The 25,101-nt window shown below is 43.4% G+C and overlaps 1 protein-coding gene and 1 long non-coding RNA gene across 7 annotated transcripts in view; one reads left to right on the top strand and one right to left on the bottom strand.

Annotated features, from left to right (window-relative positions):
- The window catches only part of LOC116671035 (protein shisa-6), a 66,721-nt gene extending 41,824 nt beyond the window's left edge, over positions 1-24,897 (top strand). Inside the window, exons 5-10 of one of the 6 annotated variants that reach the window (XM_032501918.1) lie at positions 3,439-3,477; positions 14,651-14,713; positions 15,837-15,857; positions 20,246-20,398; positions 22,545-22,648; positions 22,861-24,897. In XM_032501918.1, the coding sequence (XP_032357809.1) occupies positions 3,439-3,477; positions 14,651-14,713; positions 15,837-15,857; positions 20,246-20,398; positions 22,545-22,648; positions 22,861-23,724 (1,244 nt within the window). In that variant the 3' untranslated portion in view covers positions 23,725-24,897. The remainder of the gene's footprint in view (positions 1-3,438; positions 3,478-14,650; positions 14,714-15,836; positions 15,858-20,245; positions 20,399-22,544; positions 22,649-22,860) is intronic. The other 5 variants (XM_032501919.1, XM_032501920.1, XM_032501922.1 and 2 more) reach the window with 5 other exon arrangements.
- LOC116671053 (uncharacterized) lies at positions 363-7,109 on the bottom strand. The gene is made up of 3 exons (XR_004327178.1): positions 7,016-7,109; positions 5,114-5,116; positions 363-374 (listed from the first exon to the last, which is right to left on the bottom strand). It is a non-coding gene; the product is annotated as an uncharacterized LOC116671053 (long non-coding RNA).
- Positions 24,898-25,101: the final 204 nt, after the last annotated feature.

The raw sequence follows: 25,101 nt of genomic DNA, 5'->3' as shown, positions 1-25,101 counted from the left end.
GACTTAGTGTTGCCCTCAGTTCTTTTTGCAGAAAGTTGTTGAAAATAATCCTCTTACCTTGGCTTTGTGTATATTGTGAACACATGACACGTTTGCAGCTGACATTTTGTGGGCTGAGTCCACATCATTGATTTCAGGAGATAGCCCTGCTGATATGTCAAGGCCAGCCGGGGTAAGGGCGGCTGGAAATGCAGCGGAGCCTTGTAGAAGCAGTTACCTTGAGCTGAAAACCTGAGTAACATTGTGAAGTGCTGATGGGGGCATGCCGGCCCTGGGAGGGAGGTCTCCTCAGTGCTCCTACTCCTCACAAGCTTTTCGCTCCAAGTTGTCTTTCCCCTCAGAGATGCTATCCCAGCCAGCACCACTCCTGCTCACTGCATGTAGGTGTAGTAGTTGACTGTAAAACACAGTATTCCAATTAAGGAGCATAACCAATGCTGTTTACACTTGAGCTGCCAACTCCACTTATGTCATTTGTAGCCTGGCTTTAAGAGTGTCATCTCTCCCCTGACAGTCAGTTTCAAACCTTTTGATTCCCCTCCTCTCCCTGCGGTGCGAGAAAATGACGCTGTGAAATGAGAAGATTGTTTTCTTGTCAGCGCTAAATGAAATGATGAATCTTCCTCTGGCATTTTTCAACTTTACAAGTTTCTGTTGACTGAAATACTGAACACATTGTAAATGCACTGTATGTTGTTGAGTCGGGGGAGAACGGTAACTAATGTCTGGGCATCACGGTTTCTTCTTCACATTTTGGTTCTAAGTAACCACGCGGGAACACTCAGGCCGGTGAACTGAGGTGTGAAGGACCCCAAATGGATGAGCTTGGTCTTTTGCAGCTCATGTAGCAGGGTCACTAACACATGAATTACATGCATTACCAAAACCAATGCAAAACAAATCCAACTACTAAAGCTGAAGGGCAGCCACATATTTCCCCCGCGCCTTAAGCTTGTATAGTAGTACACCATGTCCCCCCCTCCTTAGCAGACACATGGATCAGACAAAAGATGCAGGAGATGACGGAGTGTGTCCTCTGGGGGAAAACATTCTGCAGCCATCAATATGTCTGCCTTGCATTACAGCCTGATGGATTTATCAAGCCATCAATAAGTTATTGACTGGAATAACGCTCAAGGTTATCTCGTAGGAATCTCCAGAAACAGAGTAGGGTAGGAGCATGCAGGCAGCGTCTCTGTTGCTCCTCTGCTGGGGTGCGTTCACTGCCTCTTGAGGGCAAAATGAGCAGAATAAATTGAGGGGGGATCATTTGAATTTTTAAAATAAAAAATGAAATGACTCAACCATTGCCAAAAGTGCATTAGAGATTTAAAAACAGGTAAATACATTAAGATAATAAATACATTCCCACATCTAATACATATTACAGTGTTTTTACATAATTTTATATTTTACTCATTTTAAAAATAATTACAACTTTACTTTTTTTTTGCAATGACGATAAAAGTTAAAACAGAGGTAGGCCGGAATATGGGCATATGAACTTTAGGAGAAATAGGAAGGAGCTTATTAATACTATAAATTAATACTTTATACATTGCACATAGGTACATATCTCAGAGGTATGGCTACACCACAGATGCATTCTGGGATAGGAGAGAAAAACTCTCTGGGCTGTTTGCATTTGTTTTAACCAATCTTGGGCGGCGCTGAGCCCAGACGCAGCCACGACGACTCTGCTTAATCTCAGGAAGGACCTTGTTCTGGGGGAACATCTGCAGCCCGCTAAAGGAACAGCCTCATCCAACATTAAATGAAGTTAACTGTTGACACAACACAGTAACGTGAGCTATTTAAATGAGCTGATACATGGTTACACCTCGTTAACTCTTACATGTGTATCTCCGTGTGGACGTGGTCCACAGCAATCCCACCAATCAGTCCCAAAACGTCCCAGTTAGAGAGGACATGCCCTAAACATATTCTTTATAAATCTTTCCAGTCATTCCCTGACAGAAACAAGCAGGCCTGCCTTGTTGCACCGTCAAATTCTCTTCAAAACCTGACATTTTCAGTGTGCAGCTTGCTAACTCGACAGCTGTTGTTGCTTCCCAAAGAGATTGGAGTTTGAGAGCTGCATTACGGGGGGGGGGGGGGGGGGACAAAGACATCGGGCGTTATCTTGGAAATGTACTCTTGTTGATCCAGACCATACACTACCCCCAACAGCACCTAATGTCGGAATATCAATCTAAAGTTCAGCTAACAGCAGCCTCTTTAGGACCAAGGAAGGTTGGAGCTGCAAATGCCCTGAACTGAGCCAGAGTCGGTTTAATTGCTTATGAATTTAGTGTTTTAATTGAAAACAAAGGTATACCTGAAAATATGAATTAAAAAATAATAAAATAAACTTTTTAAGAAAGCTGATGTGTTAATTCTTTTTGTATAGGCCATATGCTCTCACTTTAATGTACAACACATGCTGTTGTTTTGATGGGAAGGGCTAATCTAAAAAGGAAAGAGTGGGTCATCATAATTATAATAATAATAATCTTCAGAGTGTGACTCACTCTGCTGATGCGGTGTTACACGTACTTGAGTACCGAGATGTGCTGTTTGCATATTTCTCAGTATTGTTCCATATCAGTGTATCTACAGCAGCACTGCCCCCCCTTATCATGACTCCAAACAATAAGGCTGTATGCGGTCAGAGGATTTGAGGTCAGGTGGGGTGTGCACATGGTTCCGAGCCGGGGAGCACATCCCTGTGGCTGTGTGTCGCCGTGTGGGAGGCAGCAGCCGTGAGAAGCTGATGGTAAATCGATAGTGATGGATCAAAGTGCTGCATGGCTGGAGCCCCGCGCCGTCAGGCTGCGGGAAACACCCCTCCTCCTTTCTTCTCATTATCCTCTCCTCCTACTCCAACTCTCTCTTCTTATCTTCAAATTCACACTCCTTTCTCTTACCCCAATCTTGGTAGAATTTTACGCGCGTTTGTTTGTGTGTATGTGCGTATGTGTGTGTGTGTGTGTGTGTGTGTGTGTGTGTGTCTGTGTGTGTGTGTGTGTGAGAGATGATTTGATGCCTTGTGTCATGGTGTCAGGTGGCATCAGCCAGTAGTTGATGGGAAGATAAAATGTAACACCATCAATATCCAAACCCTAAGTTGTACCCATTCCCAGCAGCCCCCTGTGCTACGTTTTCACACATCTGTTGCTGCAGCATGTGCAATAGTTGACTGACTAAAGAGATGTTATTCATATAATGATGTTGTTGATTCTTTGCATGTGTCACAATTTCCCTATTTTCACAAAAAGGGTCAGTTTGACTTATAACCCAGGAAGTGGTTGTGACTTTAACCCTGTCCTTTCTTTTCAGTGCAAATTCATGAACTGCCGATTGTTCAAAGTGACTTTGTGATTTCTGTCTATTACAACATCACAATCTAATAAATAACCACTTGATTCTGTTTTCCAGGAGATAACCATTGGCCAGTCCGCTCCCAGAGTCACCATGGTAGGGATGGCTGTTTTTTGTTAAAAGGTCAAAGTTGCCTCCTAACACTTCTTAATGGTTCTTGTATTTCTCTTATGAACCTATTATAAACCTATAGGAATAAAAGTAGTAGTCTGAAGTACCATGTGATCAGTGTTTGGAGGCAGCTCACACCTGGAGTGTTACCTGTAGTGCAGTGCCTTCCCCTTGACCCACTGTATATCTATGTATATTTCTAACCTGTGTATTCCCCCCTGACATGTAGCTCTCCTGTCCGTGTGTTGAGTAATGTGGGCCGCCTATGTTCGCTGGTTCTAGGGGTATAACGGTACACAAAATTCACAGTTTGGTAAAAAAAAAAAAAAGATTAAGACAAGTGCAGCAGGTTTAAAATGAACTTCAGATGAAAGTTGATATCAGTATGGATTTGGAACCAGTAGGCAATTAGCTTGGGACTATCCAAAGTCATCTTTTGAAAGTGAGGAGTGGATATTTGCTGCTTTGATTCTCAGAGCAGGCCCGACGGACATGCATGTAATATAATGTAACATATGTATTCCTGGGATGGACGAATAGTTAAGGCTAGCATGCTTGTTTCTGTTTCAACAGACACAATGTTCCACACACACAGCACAGACGCACGCACGCACACACACACACACACACACACACACACACAAACACACACACACACACACACACACACACACACACTCTCACACACACACCACACACACACACACACACACACACACACACCACACACACACCACACACACACACAAACACACACACACACACACACACCGTTAAACCCCTATCTGGTACTGTTCAAATCAATGGTGTGGTGATGTGGGCTCGCCTTCAAGGAAACATTGTAAAGAGGAGATTTCAATTGCACAATAGTTTTTTTTTTAACTTTATGTAAACGTTCCATTGTATGAGTAGAGTCTGGGTCTAATCAATGTCACAACTCACCAAACTAGGACATAAAGGAAAATATTCTGTACCTCTTGATGTTTGTTGCAGCTGGCCCACATTGTTGTTTTTCTCATTGTGTTGTGCCTTTAAACCAAACTGGTCCCATGTCCCCCCTCTGGTCTAATTCCTGCTCTTTCAAATGTATGTTTTGGACTGTTTCACTGAAGCTTTTTTTCTGTGTTGGTCGTAATGAATGTCCTAACCTTTATGGTGTACGTGGTCTTCGACTTTGTCCGTCTCAGTGGAGAGGAGGGCTGGTCTATAAAGGCATGGATAAAGGCAGTTTTGATGATGTTACTTCTTCTATTTTAAGAAGACATCAGATAAATCTGTGCTTATCCTTGCTTAAGATATACGGACCCTCCTCTACCTCTTCCTCGCCCGCCGCCTCCTCTCAAAGGAAGTCTGCTTTTCAACAGCCCGCAAATGGAGTCGGCTGGTATGTCAATCAACTGTTGAGAGAAATGGCTTTTTTATTCCTTTGATGTCATGCTGTTACACTGTTTGATTTTCAGGAAAGAGTATTACCTTTAAACCCAGCGAATCACCCGAGCTTTGAGAGTACAGGGTGAAAGCAGACGAGTGCCGGAGGAACATCATCAAGCATTACTTCACTGAAATGGATCTCTTATTACCTTTTACCACACAGGGTCACAATAGTCCACGCAAGGTTCACTGTCTATCACATTTCAAAATGAACTGGATATGGAGTCCATCTCAGCCTCCTGGCCTTTCCTATCCCTGCTCGGTCTATCATGGCACATTTGTCAAGCTGCAGAGGCAGCGCTGTGTCAAGTGACTGCTTGGCCTTTGGTGCCCTGGGGGTGATTGTGAGTTATGGGATGAAGAGTGATACTTAGATACAGAAACAGTCTGGACTGGTGTGTTATTGCACTTGGTAGAACACAGGGACTTTACAATCTGCAGCTCTAGTGGCTCTCATTAACAGAGTTATCTATGAATGCATAATGATTATGATAATAATGATGATAATCAGTGTAGCTATTCATTTCAACCAATTCAAAACATGTGTTAATTGGTTTTCACTCATTAGCAGACATGAGATGTAGATTGTTAACCAACATGCATAGCTATTTACAACTTTGCAGACTTTATGTATACAAATGGTTTTAGACACAATACAAAACAATGTATCCGAGTCTTTTTGCTTTGTTCAGTTTTTAGGACTTGTTGTTAGTGTTTCCCAGAGTGCTTTCTCTTTCCCTGCAGTCCTGCTGATTATAATGCACCCTCTGTTGCTTTTATGACAGAAATACAAGCAATAGCCATGTTCACTTTTGGTGATTTGTTATTTTACATGCACATGGAATTGGGGATTTGGAAAAGCTGCAAATCTACAATATTTTACATGAACATTGCCTTTGTTTAATGTCAACGTTAAGTGATGAGCCTTCGGAGCAGTTCCTGCATGAATTCAGCTTTAAATAAACTGGGATGACCTCACACTTGTTTGAGAGGAGCTTGTCAAACTACAGTATGATGAGGTTATGGACAGACAGACCGACAGATAGATAGATAGATAGATAGATCGATAGATAGATAGATAGATAGATAGATAGATAGATACTTTATTCATCCCAAAGGTAATTTTAGAAATTTATATTATATCAGTAGCTGAGGTGGAGGGACTCACAAGCAGCTGTATGTAGGAGTTGAACATATATGTTCCAAATAAAGACCCTGGCATGAATGAGCTGACATCAAAGGTGGACTATAAGCTGCATGCTTTCAGCACAATTTAATTTTTGTCTCAAATGGTAGGCGTCTCTCCTTGATCTGCTAGCTGCCTGCCCCCGGTGACAGAAGGGACCATACAGGACCTCGTAGTGCCCCTTTAACACAAAGATTGTGCCCATTCTCACAAATTCTTTTGTTTTTACAATCAGAAACAATGCTATCTGAATCATTTAAAAGATGCTATAAAAACATAAAGCTGGGATTTTGAGGATGCTGACTTCAGAATGTGGACATGTCTAGCAGTTGCACAATGTCCGATGTTGGAGCTGAGTAGTTTTTTAATCCTGTCTTCTATTTTCACTGCGCATTCAAATTTAAATTTCTGTTTGTATTGACTCTCGTAACTTGGGTTACAGTTAATTCGGATTTTTTTTTTTTCATGGACCCTACTCCCCCGTGCATCGGTGTCTAAGTGACTAATGTGAACAAACCTCTTTGAAAGTGGTCCAGTATCAAGCGAGAGCGCTGAAACCAGCAGCCAAGAAGCAGGCTGCAATGTAACCTACAGGACAGATGTGCACCGCCAGTCTACTTCTACCAAAAACCAGTTTTTGCCACCAACAGGGTCAGAGTGTTATTCACAGTACAGAATGATGGTGAAGTTTCTGTTATCCTGCCGTGCTCTCCTGTGTAACTAACTGAGGCCATGTCAACACAGTAACTTCAGCTAATAGCATCAGCTAACCTCTGCTCTGTCTGCATTCATAGCTGTAGCACACTAGCCTCAACTTCAGCCTGTCCCATCCAAAGGTAACGATTCAAATCTTAACATGAAACTAAGCTCCACTACTTGTACTCCCCGGATCTCCTCTCTCCCCACTCCCCACTATAAACATCTACGGATCTACACCGCCGTTTTCTGGCAAGTCACCTCGCAAGATTTCAGAACAAGACTTCTCCATCTTCCCATAATGCAATCTGAGCCTGTCAGTGGCAAAAACAGCACTTTTAGTGGGTGTTTATTGATGGTGCCCATTTGTCCTATATTGTTACACTGCAGCCTGCTTCACAGATGCTGGTTACAGCCTCACAGTGTTCTCACTCATGCTGGACCAGTTACAAAGATTTTTGCTGTGGCTCAGGTGGTAGAGCGGTTATCTAGTAATCGGAAGGTTGGAGGTTTGATCCCTGGCCCTGCAGACCCACGTCTTGCCCATGTCTTTGGGCAAGACACTGAACCCCAAGTTGTGAATTGCAGTGTATGAATGGGTGTACTTGATAAGCAGGTTGCACCTTGTACGGCAGCCTCAGCCAATAGTGTGTGAATGGTTAATAGTTCCTGTATGTAAAAGCACTTTTAGTACTCGTTATATATGAAAAAGCACTATATAAATGCAGTTTGTTAGTTTGTCATTTAGACATGAATTCATGGCAAAATAGGGTCCAGGTTGAATGAAAAATACCCAAATTCCCCTTAAAGCCTCAAGCTCTGCCAGTGAAATCAATGATGTGATGGGAGCTTCTGTCTAGGGGCCTTAGGCTTTGTCCACTCCTAACCGAGTGAAGTTGGGCTATTATGGCAGTTAACATTTAGCGATTAAATGTGAACACTTTTGTCAGTTGTTAAATGTCAAGCCCACAGTGGCTGCCTGCGCTGTGAGAGGAGGGCAGGGATGTGCTGGTAGCACCAGGCTGTCACTAGAGCCGATAGGACAGAGATATCCGCATTCATTTCTTTCACACTCATGCACAGGGCACTCTGGACCCCCACCCCCCTCCTCTGGGCCTTTCAGAACTCCAGTGGCTCCACTTGGCAGGGCTAATGGGATGGCAGGACTGTGGGTTTTAGAGAGCAGCACAGAGCTGAGGACAGCACTCTAATAGATCTGAGGTGGGCAGTGTGCAGTCTGGGGGGGGGGGTGCTGCCTTGTGATCACTGGCCCATGTTTCTCTCCTCTTTTCATCCCACTGCCTCACTACATCCTCCTTTTTCATACTTTTCCTTCTCTTATCTGCTGTCTGTGTCATGCAGTTTATCCTGCGTCCACTGTATTTCTGCTCCCCCCCCCCCTCCACCCTCTATGCTGTTGAGAGATACCAAGCCTGTAGGGTTTCCATTACGTCGTCCCTGTCTGTCGGTCTTGTCAGTGTTTTGTAGTCTGTCGGTGTCCACCACGGTTTCTACCCTGTCTTCTCACAGATTGCTAGCTCACATCTTGTGCATGAAGCAGACGCTGCTGCCGGGTTTCTTCTTTCTTTTAAAATTTGTTTTGAAAGTAAAAGTAAGACGCTCAAATTACACCACCCCTACAATTTTAGGAAATCCACAGTAAGTACACATTAGTGACAAATAAAAGGGAGCACCAACATAAAGTGTCTTAATGTCATAATTGTGCGTCCAATAGATGTAGTCATTTTCTGGAACGACAATCCAACAGGCACACCCACTTCACGCAGTAATTGGCCAAGTGCACAGGTGTTGGGACGATGGTGGTGGAGAGTGCTATGTAACACGCACCCCCAAACGGTGGTCAACAATACTGCATCCTTGTGACTGTAAGGCCATAGCATGTGATGCATATCATTTTAATACTCATCAAGGGAAGTTAGCTTTATCTGTACAGCACATTTCATCAACAAGGCAATTCAAAGTGCTTTACATAAAAGTAATCTTACTATATATAAAAAGTACTCTTTAATCAGTTCAAATCAGTTAAAAACATGTGTTAAAGAGACTATTAAAAGAACTACTATAGAAATAGAACATGACAGGTCTGAAATATGAGAAAAATGTTACAGTGCAGTGTAAGAAATGAAGAGTTACTTATAAAAAGAAGAGTGTTCAGCCTTGATTTAAAAGAAGTGAGAGGTGCAGCACTAATCTGGGAGTTAGGTCCAGATATGTGGAGCATTGACAGTGAAGGTTCAGTTCTGACTCTGACAGAAAGCAGGGCAGACCCAGACCACCGGAGAGGTCTGGAGGGTTCAGAATGTAGCAGCTGATCAGAAATAATCCAACTGTACTATTTAGAAACCAATTCTCTGAGAGACTTCAGAACTGGACTCATGTGATCCACTTGGTCTTGGTCTTCTTGAGGACTGGAGCTGCAGAGTTCTGAATCAGGTGCAGTTGTCTGATTGATTTGTTAGGGAGACCTGTAAAGACACAGGAATGGGATCTACTGAAGATAAAAGCACGGACAAGTTTTTCCAAATCCAGTCCTTTAACCCTTGATGTATTCTTAAGGTGATAATAGGCTGACTTTGTAATTGTCTTAATGTGGCTGTTAAAATTCAGGTCTGAGTCCATGACTACACCAAGATTTCTGGCTTTGTCTGTTGTTTGAAGCTGTGCAGACGTTTAATCGTTCCTCTTTGGCGCCAAAAACAACCACCTCAGTGGTGTCTTCATCTGATTTAAGAAAGTTCTGGCACATGGAATCCTTCAATTTGTTCAATGCACTTACTCAGTGTTGGGTCTGACTGGTGGGGGATCACACCTGGAGGTTGCTCAGTTGATTAAGCAAATACTCTGATGGGCTTGCTTATTTGTTTGTATGTTACATTTGTTTGCGCCCTTGTAGTTGTCATGGAGATTTGCCTCATTTCAACTCTCTGAAAGACTTCCCTAGTCATAGAACAAATAACACATTTACAGAGACCGGACTGGATATCATGATGTGGCTGTTCCGTTGTTGGTCACAATGCTAATTCATAGAAATCACTGTTGTGATGGTTTCCAGTATAGCTCTGGGCATGTGAGGCGCTGAGTGAGGTGTCTTGTGGCCGGCTCAGCATGCCATCTCCTGCCTCCCCTGTGTGCTGCACGGGGATGTGATGTTTGGAAGTGTGATGTGAAACAAAATGCCACGCCAAATGTCAGATTACTGAGTCACTTGTGTGCCATCTGGATGCTATTACGCAAACTTGCCAAGGAGGTATTCTCCGGGGATCGATTATAAGCCAAGGGAAATTTAATGTGACTAATGTTGTTGCGGAGGTGAGGGCAAACTGTATCCATAAAAATGTGTATGCGGCCCACCCATCATAGATATATGCTTGATTCAGACATTAAATCTGGCAAACACACAGCTGCGTCATCAACATGCTGTCAGAAAAACATCCACTTAGCAATTCAAACAAGGGCCTTGTTTAACCCAACGATCTGGAAAGCATGTCAATCATACTCAGGCAGTCCCCTGTATAACAGCACTGGCTTGACTAATGGCCAGCAGTGTATCCGGGGGGGTCCGGGGGGGTCCCACAGGGGTCCCACCCTCACAGTTAGCTCCCTTCATCATCAACATATTTTCTCGAGCCGCTTCACGCCGTGTGGAGGTCATTTAGCGATGTCAGCTCGAAGAGGAGAGGGGGGCGGCAGCGTGGTGGGCTGGTCGGAGACGATTGGTTGGGGGTGCTGGTTGTACCGGGACTGCTTCCTCAATGCGGTTAATTGGTCCCCAGATTACGCAGGGATCACTGAACACGGCTTTCCAGGTTCTTAATGAGCTCTGCTTGTTCTCAGTGGGCCGTTCAGCTCGGCCCGTCCCTCTGGACCCCTTAGACCGGTCTTTGAGTGAATCACCAGATTGAGACGAAACTTCTCAGAGATCAAGAACATTGCACGGTACCGGTCCCAGTCAGGGTTCTCTAACGGTACCCCTGTCCTTGCGTCTTGCAGACACTGTCGTCTCTTTTAAAAATGATCTGAAAACATCTCTGTTTAAGAAGGCTTTTGGTTGATGGGTTTTTGCTAGTGTCATTTTAATTCTATATATTTATATACATTTTATACTGCTTGTTTTTTACTTACTCTTTTGTACAGCACTTAGTGATTTTTATCTGAGAAAAGCGCTTTATAAATAAACTTTACTTACTTACTTACTTACTTACTTACTTTTAGGGAGCTGTACTGATAATACCTCTCAACTCTGGGAGAACGAGGGGAAATGGGATATGCAACCCGGGTTCACATGAAACAGAATACACGAAGACAACGTTGACACAACAACACAACCAATCACAGAGCTACAGCAGGGAAAGTTAAATGCAGCTATGTACACAGGTACAAGAGTGCAAATGTGCAAATGTGCAAGGAGAATAGCCGGGATGCAACCAGGGTGCTGTTTGCTATCGAGCACATCAATAACTCTTGGGATGAAGGAAACATGGAATCTCTTGTTCCTCCTGATGGGGCCCCGAAGCAGCGTCCTGAGGACACTTCTGACTTCTTTTTTCTTTTTTCTTTTTGTGAAGTTTGTCTTTCTCTGGTTTTAGAGAACCTACAAGAATTAGCAGAATTAGCGGATTAACTAGAGATTCTCTTAATAACAATTCAAATATCGGGTTGGCTGAAGTACTCTCCACATACAGTACTTGTACATGCCTGGCGTTGGACTCACAACATGTCCAGGACTGCCTGATACATAGTGTAGGCTGGACGATTTTTATTTTAGTTTTTTACAAATTTATTTGCATATTTTCACAAATATCATGTGATACAAACAATTGTAGAACGGTTTGGCATCATACTTAAAGAAACATATAAATAAGGCAGTCATTTCTTTTCAATGAGCATTACAACCTTACATGATGATGACATAACATAAATAAACATAAGTAAGAAAAAAACAATTAGACAAATTAAATGAATTTAAAAATGTTTTTGACTTGAAAGGTAGGCTAAAGGTAGGTCATTTTTCCACTGTATAAATCATTTTATTATTATTAATAATTTGGATAGACTCAAAATAATTCCTAAATGTGATTGTGAAGTGAGTAAAAACTGGCCGAGATTTGAAAATGTAGCTTTAGGGATGTGAAATTTTCCTTGTAGAATGAATAGTTTGAATATCCGATATATTAATCCAATATATTTTTTGGTTTTTTGTTATCGTAAAACAGAATCACAACTTTTGCTTCCAATATTAATACATGTTTGATATTAGATTAGAGAACTGTCCTCAGCTCCATACCTACACTCCCAGATTAAATGTATAATAGTTTCTTCGTCAATTTGTGTGATGCTACCCAAAATAATTTTTTTATCAGCATAACAAAAAATATACATGTTTCATTTATTTAGGTTAGGGAAAGACAATAAAGGAAATTAGCTTTTTGGTACAAAAGCTAACCGAGGCCAAGTGTTTAAGTAGCCTTCACCTAGAGTAAAGAAGGGGTTTTGACATCCGATGACTTCCCTTCAGTATTGGATTGTCAGACTTCCTATTCTGGGACAACTGTAACCCATTACAATTATTAATATTTTCTCCAACTACTAATCTATTACTAGTATATAAAGCTATCAGGTAGGAGACAAGGTTGGAAAAGAAAAACCTGCTGAAACTTAAAACTTAGTTGTGTTCATGTGCTCTGGCCTAGTGAACTAAGGGAATTGTGCAGTTCATTAAATATTCATACATTATATCAGAAATGATAATTATATCTATAGGTGGTGTCACACAGGAATTTTAAATGTAGTCTGTAAAACTTGCACTTCTATTTTAGAAGTACAAGTTTTACTTACATTTAGGAAAGATTTTTGCATGTTTCTACTCATCATTTGTTTTAGGATTTTTACTTTTTTTTTTTTATAAATGACAGACGTGTAAGAGTTGTTAAATAAAAAAAGACCCTTCACAATTACCCCATCCGCCCACAGACTAGGACATATTGTGTGAACAGACCTGATGTAAACTACATTTTCAGCACTGGGAGCATTAGTTTCTTTCTGTTCTGTGGCACCTCCTTTATGTCGAAGGGACAGTTTTCCATCCTGGCTGGAGGTTCAGTTGCTCTCGTTGCAGATAGTGAGACAGTCTCAGATAGTGAGACAGTCTTAGATAGTGAGACAGTCTCAGATAGTGAGACAGTCTCAGATCACTATGACTTCCCCCTTTTCAAATCAACTCGTTAGGCATTTATATGAAAAAAGAAAAAGCCAGTGAAGGAGCACACAGAAGACATATCCAATCCATCTCCATAGCTTGAGTAAATATTGAAACCCATGATGTGAGAGCGGTGCCCCCCCCCCCCCCCTCCTTCGCTCCTGTGACAGATGTAAATGACTGTTTCAGCAGTTGGCTTTAATGCATTTTTAAACAGGCACAGCAGTAGACAGCAAATGAGGGTGTCGCGACAGCAACACTCTACGATGACGGCTGCCTCCTCATCACTTACAAACATACAAAACCACCCACCCATACACACACACACACACACACACACACACACTGTCCTATGCAATCCTGAGAATAGCTCTCATTCATCAACTTTCTCAGTACAATGGGCTCTGTAAAGGGCCCATCTTTCAAATAAAGCACCTCCACACTGCGGTGCCCAGCCGAGCTCTGTACCACTGCATCACATTTCCTGTCAAACGCAAGCACTCCTGCACAGTAGGATGGAGAGATGATTGGCTGAACCGTTGTTTATTCTCTGGAAATTAAAATGGCTCTGCGTTCCCAGATGACAACACAGAAGACTGCTACTGCTGATCAGACCAAACTCATGCACACAGAGAGCCCAAGAGACAAGGGACACTGTCCAAATGTTTCAAGAATTGTATCAAAAAAACAAAAAATCTGTCACAAAAAAATTTGCAAGTAAGTATTAAGCAAATAGCATACGTTTTACAGCAACTGTCAAAAAAATGAAGGGTGGGGCATGGGTTTATGTGTGTGTGTGTGTGTGTGTGTGTCTGTGTCTGTATGTGTGTGTGTATGTGTGTGTCTGTGTATGTGTGTCAGGTGAGGATGCGTCTGCAGACAAAAACGTGCTGGCACAGTAATACTTGTACTTCCCACTTTGTAACTGGATTTGCAAAGCATCTGTGTGTTGTGGTGTTGGTAGATGCCTTTCTTTGCTTGAGGTTTATGAATATGAGGTGGTATTTTGAGTGCTGTTTCTGTGTTGTCAAGGTGATGAAAACAAGCACCGTTTGGTTGTGTTTTGTTGTTGTTGGCTTGTGGTTCCTTAAATTAAATTGTGTTTGAGGGATCTTTTCGTGATGAATTCACCGGATACTGTAGTCTCTGTGGGTTTAGTACTACAATTCCCAGAGAGCATGGGAGTGTGTTCCAGCACAGGATGGGATCAGTGTTGTACAGCTCTGTTTTTGTGTGTTTGTACTCTCTGACTTTCTGGACTCTGATTAATGTGCACATGTTTTGCAGGGTAACACTGAGCGGACTACAACGACGGCGGTTTAACTCATCCCATCCTTTTCAATCCATTTTATGTCCATTCACTTAATTTGAGGAACTTAAAGGGATACTTCACCCACTCAATAAATTAGTCAGCAACAGAATATTGATATTGGCTTTGTGACTTGAGTATAATATAAAAGTCAATTCAAATTTCTGTACATCAATCTGTATTATGTGAATTATGTGAAAAGCATACATGTAAATTGGTGAATTATCTCTTTGACTGTCCCCGTCCCACTGCTACCAGTCTGTCTGTGAGCGGATACAGGGCGTTCCTCAACAGATGTTCATTGCTTTTGTCATTGCAGGTACCCATCAGCACAACTATAACCATGTGGCTCTAGGTAGCCCTACACGCACACCTAAGAATGGTAAGACCCCCTGGGGGAGTGGGAATGTTCAAGTGAATTCACAGCTGAGTTCAGTGTTTCAGATGACGCCCGGGCCACGGAGCCATTAGCTTGAAGTTATTGCTTGACATGGATGTGTGAAAAGCCCCTTGACATGGTTCTCTCTTCAATTTGTCCCACTGCAAATCCATTCTGTTATTAAAATGAGGCTCTTTCGTTAAAGATTGAATCATAGAAGTGTCACATCCCATAGTCAGGAACATCTTTCTGTGAGTGGGATCAGGCCGCAGTCCATCTCTTTTTGAAAGGGAATACAATTGGCGAAGAATCAAGTTAATGTTCTGTCGAGGTCATCATGTCCTCTGGTTGACAGAGCGTGTGAAAGTTATCACCATAGGCTCACAGGAGCATCACCGTGAATGGATTTTTTATTGCTGATGTCATGCAGCTGTTTGTTTGAACCATTATTATGAGCGAGCCGGGGTCTTGCTCGGGGTCGCAGACCGACCCATGTGGAGAGTAGCATAAGGAAGCAAGCTGGAGGCTGGAGAGAGGAAGGACAGCAGAGATAAGAGGCCATAAGCTGAATATTGTACCTTCAGTATTAATTAAATCACTATTGTGTTTCCCTTTGATTTCTATTCTGTTTGTTTCAACCACCAATATAGAAACATCGAAACACGGCTCGCTGGCTCTCAGGCATTCAGGGCGATGTTTGAATTCTGTAGCTCTTCTCTTCTTAATGGATATAATTGACACATTCTCCATGCACACGCACACACACACGCACACACACACACACACACACACACACAGATAAGCAAACCGCAACTTTAGAGAAATACCTTGGAGATCTATGGAAAACATGAAAACTCCATTTCAACAACACAGACTTTGATCACATGCCCTCTAAAAGGCTTCTGATTCCCCCTCATCCCCCAACAGAAACAGCCAGGAGTTACAGCTGCAAATCACAGAAAATGCATAATCATAAACACAAATGTACATCACTGCCTCTGGAAGTAGTGTTGAGTTTATTATTTATTTACTAGCCATGCTAAATATGGAGTAGGTCTTTGGAGGTTCTTTTTTTCTCACCATCAACGTGTCTCTGAAATATTTGTTTTTCACTTGGGTTTGGTAGCTCACCGATCATTGAGACGTGGTAAGTCATACATTTAGTGTAATAGTCATCATTACATTCCAGCTCACATTTGTGTTCACCTACACCTCAAAGTGTTTTCAGACCTGATTTGAGTACCATTTGCTAATAATTCTGGCTGTTGGTTTGAACTTACTTCAACAAGAAAATGTGTCTTAGTTTGTCATGTGGGACAAAGAAATCCAGAATCCTTCTGACTCATGAAAGTACACTCACCGGCCACTTTATTAGGTACACCTGTCCAACTGCTCGTTAACACTTAATTTCTAAGCAGCCAATCACATGGCGGCAACTCAGTGCATTTAGGCATGTAGACATGGTCAAGAGAATCTCCTGCAGTTCAAACCGAGCATCAGTATGGGGAAGAAAGGTGATTTGAGTGACTTTGAACGTGGCATGATTGTTGGTGCCAGAAGGGCTGGTCTGAGTATTTCAGAAACTGCTAATCTACTGGGATTTTCACGCACAACCATCTCTAGGGTTTACAGAGAATGCAGATGGGCTACAGCAGCAGAAGACCACATCGGGTGCCACTCCTTTCAGCTAAGAACAGGAAACTGAGACTACAATTTGCACAAGCTCATCGAAATTGGACAATAGAAGATTGGAAAAACGTTGCCTGGTCTGATGAGTCTCCATTTCTGCTGCGACAGTCGGATGGTAGGGTCAGAATTTGGCGTCTACAACATGAAAGCATGGATCCATCCTGCCTTGTATCAACGGTTCAGGCTGGTGGTGGTGGTGTCATGGTGTGGGGAATATTTTCTTGGCACTCTTTGGGCCCCTTGGTACCAATTGAGCATCGTTGCAACGCCACAGCCTACCTGAGTATTGTTGCTGACCATGTCCATCCCTTTATGACCATAATGTACCCAACTTCTGATGGCTACTTTCAGCAGGATAATGCGCCATGTCATAAAGCTGGAATCATCACAGACTGGTTTCTTGAACATGACAATGAGTTGGCTGTACTCAAATGGCCTCCACAGTCACCAGATCTCAATCCAATAGAGCATCTTTGGGATGTGGTGGAACGGGAGATTCGCATCATGGATGTGCAGCCGACAAATCTGCGGCAACTGTGTGATGCCATCATGTCAATATGGACCAAACTCCCTGAGGAATGCTTCCAGCACCTTGTTGAATCTATGCCACGAAGAATTGAGGCAGTTCTGAAGGCAAAAGGGGGTCCAACCCGTTACTAGCATGAGGTACCTAATAAAGTGGCCGGTGAGTGTATATGAAAGTCAATTCATGTGATTTCATTTAAATGTGCAACAAAGTAGAAGTTGCATTATTATATAGTTTTCTTATTTTCAAACTATTCCCCAAAAAAGACTAAAACCAACCATTTGTACTTTCTAACGTTCCACCCTGTCTGTGGCCCTCAGACCCAAGCCCTCTGGCTCCTATTGAAGACGTCGATCTTTGGATTTTTAATGAAGGAGAGATTGTCAATTTGTTGGGGACCTTTTTTAGCAGTGGATGAATACACATTTGAAGCACTTGTGAATAATAATGGAACCAGAAATGCATATATTAGCCTGATTACAGACCTTTGAAGAACTGCCCACATCTTCAACCTTTCAGAGATTTACATAAGTCTGTTGTGGTGGTTATTGACAGCCATTTGTACTGGGTGGGAAAATAGTTGACCCAATTAGATACACCCATTGCAGCCTATCTCTGGCCCCGCCTATATCAGATACACCGATGTTATTGGTGCAGCTCCCCTCTGGCCCCGCCTATATCAGATACACCGATGTTATTGGTGCAGCTCCCCTCTGGCCCCGCCTATATCAGATACACCGATGTTATTGGTGCAGCTCCCCTCTGGCCCCGCCTATATCAGATACACCAATGTGATTGGTGCAGCTCCCCTCTGGCCCCGCCTATATCAGATACACCAATGTGATTGGTGCAGCTCGGCTACAAGGGCATAGTTAATAAGCAGCATTACTCGATGCCAGAGGAACTCGTGAGCTAATTCACATTGTGCTCTTGTGAGAACTCTGGATCTCCAGGATACCTTCCCATGAGTGCCAGGCAGAATAAATGTAGTAAAGAAAAATTGCCATTGAGTCTGTTAATAACAACAAGTGTATGTGTCCATGTTTATCTTGATGCAGAACCATGTCCCCTGGTGCACTGTACCAGGCTATAGGTAGCGAGACACTACCAATCACTGAATTGTTGGTTTTGGTCTTTTCATTGCATTTGCTGGTAATAAAAAAAATAACTTCCTAAGATCCTTTAAAAAAACATGCTAAGATTTGCAAAGACTACTTGAGTCAGGTCTGTGTGGTTGTACTGTCCATCGTGATGAAGCAGTGAAATGTGTTTTCTGTTGAGATAGCTAACAGCATGCCTCAGTCTGAGTCACTTCTCCTCTTATTGATGCAGTGTGGCAAACAGTCCTGCCACAGATCGCTCCCGGGACCCCCTGCTGTTACCCGGCCCTGCCACCACCCCTCCGTCCTACTCTCTCAAGCTCCCCTCCTCCTTTCATCCCACTATATTCTTTCCTTCTTGTGTTTCAGTCTCCTTTTTCCTTTCAGATTCTCTAATCTCCATCTCTTTTTCCTCTTTCCTTTCCTTCTCTCCATCCTGCAGCAGTTACTAAAGCCCTATTTTTATCTTTCCATTGAAGGCTGGTGTGGAGCCGCACCCAAGCCCGCTGCTCTTCACTGCGTGACAGACTCACAGCCTACTGGGGAGGGCGATATAGCGCAGAAGTGAGAAAGAAAATGATAGAGAGGGGAATACTGAATGGACAAGAAAGAATTAAGAGCGAAGGAAAGTGGGTGGCAGCATGGTAGGAAAGATAAGATTGACAGAGCAAGGAAGACGGCGGTGAATGGGACAGACTGCGGATGTTTGTGTGCGTGCATGTGTGAGGAAGGGAGATAAAGAGAAAATAAAAGAGGGCTTTGGTCCAGTCACCCCCACCCCCCCGATCCTCTCTCCTGTACATCTTCCTGGCATCATATCATGTCACATCAGCGGCAGCCAGTCCAGGCATTGGTGCCTGCCCGGCCCCAGACCACATCACAGCACTGTCCCGAGCAGGGTCACTCTGCAGCACACATGTTGTTTGGTGTGTTGTCTTGTTTTTGTTTTTTTTCCTTTTCTTTTGTGGACCGCTGTTTCCACCCATCACACCATGCCACATGTCAAGTCAGTCCCACACCAAAGACTCACTGAGTGCCTGATGTGACCGCCTCTACTCCCCCATCGCTGCCACCAGCAAGTTGGAGTTTTAGATATGCAACCATTTCTCACAGGCACTCATCAACGCCCTGGCTCAGTTAAAGCTTGTTTCTTGAGTAAATGTTGTTAAATTAAAAGGCAAGAGGAAAGAGCCTAAGAGTCCAGTGACACGTACCTTAGACTTTAAGAAATACTGAGACCCCTCACAAAGTTTTTGGTGACAGTGGCTCTGCTAAATAGTCTCAGGAAAAAACTTGTTCCGGGGGAACATTTACACCCCACAAAAAACCCCACATCCAACATTAAATGAAGTTAACTGTTGACACAATACAGTAACGTGAGCTATTTAAATGAGCTGATACATGGTTACACCTCGTTAACTCTTACATGTGTATCTCCGTGTGGACTTGTCACCAATCAGTCCCAAAACGTCCCAGTTAGAGAGGACATGCCCTAAACATATTCTTTATAAATCTTTCTAATCATTCCCTGACAGAATCAAGCAGGCCTGCCTTGTTGCACCGTCAAATTGACATTTTCAGCGTGTAGCTCGCTAGTTTAAAGTTCTTTGTTGTTTCCGGTATGGAAGGGATTTTGAGAACAGTAACACAGAGCGGGAGGTGAGGGACATCTGTCAGGCAATTTTCCTGGAAACGTTTGAAACTATTTGAACCCTAACCCTAACTAATGCCAAAACAAGCCTTAAAAACGTATACACGTATACAAATTAAACGCCTGCAGTCCTAGAGACAATACCAAGGACATGTCCTCTGTGTCCTCAATGATAGCTGCAGTGCTGGCAACAACAATGAATTATTTAGACCTCAAAGTGGTCTCAAGAAATTCTGGTTTATATTTGTTGTAATATTTATAACCCTAATTTCATTGTACAATGAAGGGAACCTTCCACAGATCCAAGCCTGGGTTCTACCTTCATACCAAGGAGATCCTTTCTGAGATTTGTTCAGAGCACCGCTGCCTCCAGGAAATGTTTGTAACACGAAAGCTCCAGCCTGCCCGCCAGCGCACTCTCCCCTTCTCTACCTCAGCAGGTGGTCTTCCATAATGACCTAAACCTGGCTAGCTGTTATATTGGGGGGGTGGGGGACAGGAGTAGCCAGCCTGCCCATGTCTTTTCTCTTCCCTCTTCTGTGTCTGTATATGTATGTATGTGTCTCCAGAAAACAATCGGATAAGTGGCATCCTGACCTCGCAGACGGAGCCCTACGACCTGTCTTTCTCACGCTCCTTCCAGAGCCTGTCTCACCTGCCGCCCTCCTATGAGGCGGCCATCAAAGCCGACCTCAGCCGCTTCTCATCCCTGAAGAAACTCAGTAGGTCAAAGTTCTCTGCACTAATGCAAGAGTAGGCCCCCTGCCCTGATGTCCTGCATGACAGAAATACTGCATTAAGTGTGCCTTCCTGACTCCTGACTGGGACTGAATGGCTCCAAAGTGTTTCCACTGTGAAAATGATTAGCGTGTTATACGAAGGACATCAAACAGTCAAAAGTAAAGTCCTCCTACACAGTTGTCTGGAGATCTTTGCAACTCCCCATTGATCATTTCAGTGGATGGAGAAGGCCTGAATCAGAATCAAAAAATACCCATTCCTCAACTCTGATCCTTCATGAAATCAGCCTAGTCATCTCAAGAAACTGTGAGTCATTGATATTCCATGCTTCCCTTGCCTTCTCTCAATGGCTGCAGCCACTATTCTTCTCTCGGAGCGTGTAAGTACATTAAGCGGCTTCTTGTGCCCGGCTCGGCTCCGTATTGATTAAGTGGTGCTACGCTGGATTTCTGCTGCGTAATGAGGTCTTATCTCATGATGTTCTCCGAGTGGAACGCAAATATTCCTCAAGGCTTGTGTAATTTCATCATGACTGCCCCACTTCACTGCTGGCATGCAGTCAAAGTAAAGGATGACGATCTACAACTCATCCCATCAGGGCTTACTCCACACTGGCTCCCCCCGTTAGCTGCCAGACACCACCTCACACCAAACTGCAAAACTGATTTGCAGGATACAGTGCTATTTACTGGTCCTCAACTATCAGGAAATAAACACACAAAAAACATTACAGTCCTAAAACAAAACCCAGTGAATAGTCTAGGCAGAGATGGAAGCCCCCAGAAGAGACAAAATATCCTAAAGCAGTGTCCTTCAGTCCTCCCAACTTTCTTTCTGCTTCCAAAGCAAATTATTTGTTGCAGCAAATAGCCTAAAGGCTCTGCGGTTTCTTTTTGTTGCTCAACTAGTGTCTGCACACTGATAGATCATGTTGGATTGTGCTGGAGGGAAGATAGAGCAGCGTTTTCATTGTCGGGATAATAAAAGGGAAGAATGCTACTGCTTATTAATGCAAATTGGTATCAAACTGAAGAAAAGCATTTAGCCCATTGCAGGGCAGGACAGTATACATCACAAGTTATTCATTCACTCCGTGGTAATATAGTTGATGAGTTTGCAGTGCCCTGCCCAAATCCTGAAGACTATTATGCTTGAGAAAGGAACATCTTGTTTTTATTATCTCTCATAATGAATCGATTTGCAGCAAGCAGCCGTGGCTCGCTGCTGAAGGGGATTTTGGCTGAGTGTAATCCTGACAGGTGGCGTGAACACTGCTGAAAAAGACAGGCTCAGAGTCTTCCACCAATTCTCAACAAGGTGGAGAGGTCTGCTCCCATGATTGAATCCCACCATATGGATGACATGATGGTGAAACATTCATGCTAGTGTTCAGAAAGAATACAGAATGTGCATCTTTACGACAATGGACTTATTAATGTTTCCATTTTTTAATTTCAACTGTGTTTTGTCTCTTTGACAAGATGTCTGACAAAGTTTTTGTGAATGTGCGTCACTATGTGTGTGGTTCTGTATTCAGACAGTCTTTCTGCATGTGTTGTGTTGTGTGGCATGTAGTTGATGATACATTCACTCCCACGCTCTACTGTCTCTGGAAATGTTTTCTTGTCTTTGTGATCTGCTTCTAAATGCATGTTGTACACATTAAAAGGGATAAAACATCCACTCAAGGACATTCTCAATGGAAAGTGATGAATAAATTCAATAATACATAGACAGCTGTTCAGCATGTACTACATATGAGATGCCTGCGTGCTTCCCTCTGTATCTGTATGATATGACCATGTTTCACATGACCTTTGAAAAGTTTGCCCCTACAGCAGAACTGCCTGTATAATCCCAAATGGATGTGTAGATGTGATGTGCCTAGCATGTATTACAGTCTGACGGCGGTTCTTCTGTCTCTCTATTTTTTATTCCCCTCCATGAACTTGGAAAGGTGAAACACAGATGGGTCCGCCAACACTTTTCTCTGCATTGTGCACAATCCCACTTTATCCATTTTCTCCCCTTGCATTCTAACACCTTCCAGTGTTTTCTTTTGCTTTCACTCCATGAATCTCCTCTTCACCTCTTGATTCTGTCATTTTATTCCTGTCTTCTCTGCAGCAGATAAAGATGTTGATGAATACTACACTCGTAAGCGCCACCTGCCTGACCTGGCAGCAAGAGGAACTCTTCCCTTGCATGTTCTCAAAATAAGTCAAGAACAGGTGGGTAGATAAGTGCTTGGTTTAAGTGTGCAGGTCTCTAAACAAGGTCATGTTTTTTTTAAGGCAAAGCAAGTGTACTATCTGTGAGTCTCCAGATTTTCATTAGTTAGAAGCTATAGTTGGTCCTTTTTCCATTTCTGCAGTGGTGGGTGGCAGAGCCTTTCCCCCTCAGCTTGTGAATAAACTCGCCTCATTCATTCTGTGCTCAACAGCACCGGGAACAGCAGCAGCAGCAGCTCCAGAGCCAGCCCCCGCAATCCTCCATCTCCCAGGCCCCTCCCCAGTCCCAGTCTTCACAGCAACAGTCTCAACAAAGGCAGAGGCCCCGTCGCGTTCAGAGGGCCATGTCCCAGGACCGAGTCCTGTCCCCGCAGAGAGATCCGCAGCAGGACTACAGCACGTCCTCTAATGGCATGTCCCCGTATGGAGGCAGGATCCTCTCAGACGAACAGCTCCTGTCCGCTGAACGTCTTCGATCCCAGGAGCGTCTTTTCCCACAGGACCGTCATACCTCCCAAGATCGTCTGTACTCCAAGGACCGCATGTACTCCAAGGACCGACTTCTATCGCAGGATCACCTCTATTCGAAAGACCGCCATTACTCTCAAGACCGCCTCTATTCACAAGATCGACTGTACTCACAAGACCGCCTCCTATCCCAGGATCCTCTGCTGTCGCCAGACAAGCTGATGATGTCACTGAAGCGTGGCATGGTAAGCAGCATCTCCGGCGGGTTTCATGGCAGCGACAAGTCAATGTCACGCGCCATCTCGCACACAGACGTGTTCGTACCAACCACGCCTCTTATGGACCGCTACAAGATGACCAAAATGCACTCCCATCCCACTGCCTCCAACAATGCCGGTGGCAGCGGGACTCTGGGAGCGGGAGGCAGCGGGCACTCCAACACTTTAGCCATGAACCAGACAGCAACCAAGAGGCAGGCATTTGCCTCCAGACGGACTCATACTATGGAACAGCTCCACTACATCCCACCGCATCACCAGCAGCAGCAGCCGCCACAGCCGCAGCCGCAGCACTACCGCACAGGCAGCAAGACGGAGGTGACTGTGTAACGGCAGCCTGCTGTGTGCCAGAGGTGGGGTCGATAGAGGTACGTGGGTACACTGTCCTTCTTTTAGAGTAGGATGGTGGCAACTTCCCTTTCTTTGACTGAAGTTCCTGCAAAGTCAGAGATTCCAGGACCAAGAACATCAGCAAGCTTACTGTGAGAGACCGGAAAAACGAGCTACACTGTACACAGCATACACAGGCCCTGTTAGATCTGAAGCCAGAGAGGGTCGTGGTTGGGGGATGGATGGTATTATCCAGCTAACTTGCCTATTATTTTCCACTGTAATTGTTTCCACTTGATTACCCTATTCATCCACAGGCTACAGCCTCATTCTGTGTGTGATTTAGTGAGAAAACACTGATTGTCTGTTTTAGCCTTTATCGGCCCACTTTGTCCAACAAATCTATTCTGTGACCTTTTCTGGCGAATCTCAAAGGGCTTTGCATGGTTAAACGCATAGACTGACTTCTCTGTGACTTCTGTTGTGCAACACAACACCATCACAGGTGATGAACAAGGTTGAGCCTGTAATAACTTTATAAATATATAAATAAATGAATAAAACAAAACCATTTGTACGCCCTGTCCTACTCATAGCTCTAGTGAATCTCAATGAGAGAAATTGAAATGGATGTTATTAGCACTTCTATTTGGTGCCTCCGACAGATGTTTCATTTCTAAAAACGAAGTGGTTTTGTGGGTTACAAAGCACAATCAAAAAAATATTGTTTTGTTTTTGATTTGTTGAGTTTGAATAGTGACAGCTAGCTTGTTTTGTTCTTAAAGCAATGGCAGGTTTTTTGTTGCTTCCAATAGAAGATTGTAAATAAGCTATTCTAGAAGCAGTATTATGGACAAGTCTGTACTGGATGGACTTTGTGTTAGACTGTCTGTTTTCAATAGATTCTTAAAGAACATCTATAAATCATCACTGTTTTGTGAGTTCAGAATAGAAACCCACTTAAACAAGTATTTGACAGGATCAATTAATACTATACTGTGTGTCTTGTAGGACGAGAAGTGAATGAATGTGTTGTTAACTGATATACCACTGTTCATATTTTGGATGTAGACTGTGTTCCATTGACATCAGACGTTGAACATCATGGAAATGGATTATAATGCTTGTTATAGTAGGGTCAAATAAACCATCCATATTTTTCTAAACATTCAACAGTGTTCTTTGATACATGTCTGTGTTGTGTGTTGATACACCACATTACCACTGGGAGTACTAGCTTTGCATTCTGCAGGCGTTCACTGGTTGAGTATAAAACCAGTTTTCCTGTATAAAGGGAAATGAGACAGAATGCCTGTAAACAAGGCTGGAGGTCCATTACACCCTCTAATGGTGTGTGAGCCCCCAGCTTACCAGGGT

This window comes from Etheostoma spectabile, chromosome 21 (assembly GCF_008692095.1).
Source record: "Etheostoma spectabile isolate EspeVRDwgs_2016 chromosome 21, UIUC_Espe_1.0, whole genome shotgun sequence".
In the NCBI taxonomy this organism is placed as follows: Eukaryota; Metazoa; Chordata; class Actinopteri; order Perciformes; family Percidae; genus Etheostoma; species Etheostoma spectabile.
The sequence above is the reverse complement of the archived record's forward strand: the minus strand, read 5'-3'. Positions and strand labels throughout refer to the sequence as shown.